At 37.5% G+C, this 4,432-nt stretch overlaps 1 protein-coding gene across 1 annotated transcript in view; it reads left to right on the top strand.

Moving 5' to 3' along the window:
- LOC104786477 (protein ALWAYS EARLY 3-like) overlaps positions 1 to 4,105 on the top strand; it is a 12,834-nt gene extending 8,729 nt beyond the window's left edge. Inside the window, exons 4-10 of the mRNA XM_019227331.1 lie at positions 14 to 207; positions 582 to 803; positions 2,118 to 2,276; positions 2,650 to 2,793; positions 2,888 to 3,100; positions 3,256 to 3,525; positions 3,657 to 4,105. Of these exons, the coding sequence (XP_019082876.1) occupies positions 14 to 207; positions 582 to 803; positions 2,118 to 2,276; positions 2,650 to 2,793; positions 2,888 to 3,100; positions 3,256 to 3,525; positions 3,657 to 3,821 (1,367 nt within the window). The 3' untranslated portion in view covers positions 3,822 to 4,105. The remainder of the gene's footprint in view (positions 1 to 13; positions 208 to 581; positions 804 to 2,117; positions 2,277 to 2,649; positions 2,794 to 2,887; positions 3,101 to 3,255; positions 3,526 to 3,656) is intronic.

Genomic DNA, 4,432 nt, shown 5'->3' with positions numbered 1-4,432 from the left:
TCTGTAAGAAAACATTATGATGAACTAAACAAGGGCATGAGGGAAGGACTTCCAATGGATCTGGCTCGGCCTCTAAATGTTTCACAGAGAGTCATTTCCGTGCATCCAAAGTCGAGAGAGATTCATGACGGCAGTGTCCTAACTATTGATCACTGTAGGTACCGGATTCAGTTTGACAACCCTGAATTAGGGGTGGAATTTGTTAAGGTACTCTTCCTTACACTGAACTTTTTTCTTGGCAATGATAGAAGCTGGATTTTCTGACACTATATATATAGATGAAAAATCATAGTGACTATGGAAAACGAAGATAAATAAAAGGATATACTAATCGTAGCATTTCACTGCACATTTGTGAATATGACAAAAGTCTCAAATAATTTTGGTGAATAGAATCGCTACTGAATTTCCTACAACATAAATTGAGCACTTGGTACTTGATCAATTCTTATGTTGCTTGGTTTAAAGACTACTCCAAAAACGCACTAAGAAACTATCTAGAAAATTCATGACGTGAGAGTTAGAACAAATTTGAATGTTGATAATCTTTGGATAACATTTATATCTTTCTTTTGGTGAAGGATACTGAATGCATGCCACTGAATCCTCTAGAAAACATGCCAGCATCACTTGCAAAGCACTATGCTTTCTCAAACTATAACATTCAGAATTCTAGTGAGGAGAAAATGCAAGAGCGGGTAAAGGAAAGCACGCCGGAAGGATATCTCAAACTTTCGTGTGAGACAGGCCATCTCTTAAACTCCCCAAATTTTAACATTAGCAATTCACTAAAGCAGGAGAAGGTTGGTATTTCTGACCATCATGCTAGGCTTCATTATGCTTTTCTAAATTCTACATTCTTTTATGGAAGTTCATTTTTCTGCATACCTGGAGGAACTAGCTTGGTATTCATTCATTTACATCTAGGAATTGAGGGCTTTCTTTTTGGTTTACTGGTTTCTTAAGAATATAGATGGGTTTCCGTCTACTGTATTAATGTTTGGGGTTTCTCTGCCTGAAGTCGTTGACCAATAATTGTACCTAGCATCAGTCTTCCCTGGGATTATTATTACCTAGGGAGCTAGTTCAATAATTAAAGTCTCTAACCAGTCTTATATAAAAAATAACATCAATGTTCTGGTACAGTTCTTTCTGAGACTATAGCTAATGTTATTCCCCTGACTTGCATTTGCATCCACTTTCTCTTGTAATGGCTTTATTTTTCATTTGACTACAGTNGTACTTGATCAATTCTTATGTTGCTTGGTTTAAAGACTACTCCAAAAACGCACTAAGAAACTATCTAGAAAATTCATGACGTGAGAGTTAGAACAAATTTGAATGTTGATAATCTTTGGATAACATTTATATCTTTCTTTTGGTGAAGGATACTGAATGCATGCCACTGAATCCTCTAGAAAACATGCCAGCATCACTTGCAAAGCACTATGCTTTCTCAAACTATAACATTCAGAATTCTAGTGAGGAGAAAATGCAAGAGCGGGTAAAGGAAAGCACGCCGGAAGGATATCTCAAACTTTCGTGTGAGACAGGCCATCTCTTAAACTCCCCAAATTTTAACATTAGCAATTCACTAAAGCAGGAGAAGGTTGGTATTTCTGACCATCATGCTAGGCTTCATTATGCTTTTCTAAATTCTACATTCTTTTATGGAAGTTCATTTTTCTGCATACCTGGAGGAACTAGCTTGGTATTCATTCATTTACATCTAGGAATTGAGGGCTTTCTTTTTGGTTTACTGGTTTCTTAAGAATATAGATGGGTTTCCGTCTACTGTATTAATGTTTGGGGTTTCTCTGCCTGAAGTCGTTGACCAATAATTGTACCTAGCATCAGTCTTCCCTGGGATTATTATTACCTAGGGAGCTAGTTCAATAATTAAAGTCTCTAACCAGTCTTATATAAAAAATAACATCAATGTTCTGGTACAGTTCTTTCTGAGACTATAGCTAATGTTATTCCCCTGACTTGCATTTGCATCCACTTTCTCTTGTAATGGCTTTATTTTTCATTTGACTACAGTCATCGTAGCTACAGCTTAATTAAAACTTGATAGATATATTTTACTAATATACAAGTTTTCCTTAAATTCACAGGTAGATATCTCAAGTTCAAATCCACAAGCTCAAGATGGAGTCGACGAGGCTCTTGATTTACAATCGTTGAATCCTCAGCCTTCAACTATTGGACATATCCAGGCAAGAGAAGCTGATGTCAAAGCTCTCTCTGAACTAACACGTGCGCTTGACAAGAAGGTTCGGCCAGTTGTTAACTATCTCAGCCTTCTATACATATTTGATATGTTTTTGTTCTAAGTCTTCTCTCTTATATATTGTTTTTTCTATGCCCGGGTTGCATTTTTTTTCTTTCCATATTCATGATATTCTTGCTATCATTAAACATCTGGTTTCCTTCACGTTATAAGTAGAGATTCCAAGAGGATGTGATTGAATAGAATAAAAAAATTCTAATCGACTAATCATAAATTTTACGAACTGTTTGAGGTTTGATAGTTACTCTTTAATTCACTCAGTTTTAATATTGTTTCCATCATGTCTTCCATGTTTGTCTAGCTCTTTCGACATTATGGTCTCCATTTCAACTAATTGTTAGTGTACAACACTACAGGAGCTAGTTTTGAGGGAGCTAAAGTGCATGAACAACGAGGTTGTGGAAAGTCAGAAAGATGGACATAGTGCTCCGAAGGATTCTGAATCTTTTAAGAAACAATATGCAGCAGTTCTCTTTCAACTAAGCGAAATAAATGAGCAGGCATGATTTATTGAAGGAACTTTAAGAGTGTCATCTTGTTTCTTTACTATATACAGCTTCTGATGTTTCGGATTATATGTCTCACTATGCACAGGTTTCACTGGCACTTCTTGGCTTGAGGCAACGGAATACTTACCAAGAGAATGTACCATATGCATCAATAAGACACATGAGTAAATCAGGGGAACCTGATGACCAGTTGACCTACGTAGACAGTTATGCATCTGAAACCAATGGATTCCATGTGTCTGAGATCGTCGAAAGTTCTAGAATAAAAGCACGGAAAATGGTATACAGAGCTGTACAGGTGTGTGTGTATAACGAGTTTACCTGTTTCCATGATTGGGATCTACATATGAAAAAGCTTCTAAGTTGATAATTTACTCATCATTGGTTGTGCCTCGCAAGGTCTAGCCAAACAGTTTCGGCTACTTAATGAAGTTGTCTCTGTTTCTGCTGCAGGCGTTGGCGTCACTGAGGAAAGACAAAAATGATGTTGTAAATATGGAAGAAGCCATTGATTTTGTAAATAATCAGCTTTCTATAGATCAAACAGAAGGTCCATCAGTCCACCAAAGACAAGGTGCCCAGGATCAGCGTCTTCCCTCTACACCAAATCCACGTAGCTCAACTCCTGCAAATGATTCCCATCAAAACCAACCCGACCAAAATGACCTACAAATCCCATCTGAACTTGTTTCACGCTGTATGGCTACATTGCTTATGATACAGGTGCAAATCTCAAACTCATTCAGTAATTTTTTCTGCTGAGAGCCATCTGCACATTTACATGATTACATTATTATGCCTGAGAGTTTAGACTGCAGAGAAAGTTAATGCTCTTCTTTCTGTGGTTGTTGCAGAAATGTACGGAGAGGCAATTCCCACCAAGTGAAGTTGCCCAGGTTCTGGACTCGGCGGTGGCGAGTTTACAGCCTTGCTGCTCTCAGAACCTTCCGATCTATACAGAGATTCAGAAGTGCATGGGAATCATAAGAAACCAGATTCTTGCCCTCGTACCCTCCTAAAGTAATAAAATCCTAAAACCATAACTTAACCTTTGTCTCTTCAATGATGCTTGTTTCTCCTGTAAAATCCGTATTTCCTTATAGAAAATTCGTTTAGTATACCTCATTTATTTGGAGTGACTCACGATAACTATCCCGAGTTCATATTTTACACATAACCCACCCATCAATTGTTAGACGGGACTGGATCGCCGGTCCATTGTCATTTTCTTGTATGGTACTAAATAGTTTCATCCCTTATCGTGTTTGACTAAATTTCATTCTAGTTTTCATTATATGTACTATATACTCTTCATCACAATCTTTAAACCTTTCCACTGTTTCTGGCTTGAAATGATTTGTAATGTAACATAATGTCATCAGTACGTATGTATGTATGTAGACCCAAGCATGAGCCCTGAGTAGATCAGACTTGTCGATTGGTCCAGCCGGTCCCAATTCTGGTCTAGCTCCGAATCTAAATTGCTCCGGTCCTATTTTGGGGTATCACTTATCAGATAAAGTCGACTTATCCGTTTTTGTTTTTATTAACACGTTGAACAAAGAGTTAAGAGGTTGAACTGTTGAAGTGACTCGTAATACGTATATATAGAAAGAGACACACAGCAAAC

The sequence above is a fragment of the Camelina sativa genome, chromosome 1, assembly GCF_000633955.1.
Source record: "Camelina sativa cultivar DH55 chromosome 1, Cs, whole genome shotgun sequence".
In the NCBI taxonomy this organism is placed as follows: Eukaryota; Viridiplantae; Streptophyta; class Magnoliopsida; order Brassicales; family Brassicaceae; genus Camelina; species Camelina sativa.
The sequence above is the reverse complement of the archived record's forward strand: the minus strand, read 5'-3'. Positions and strand labels throughout refer to the sequence as shown.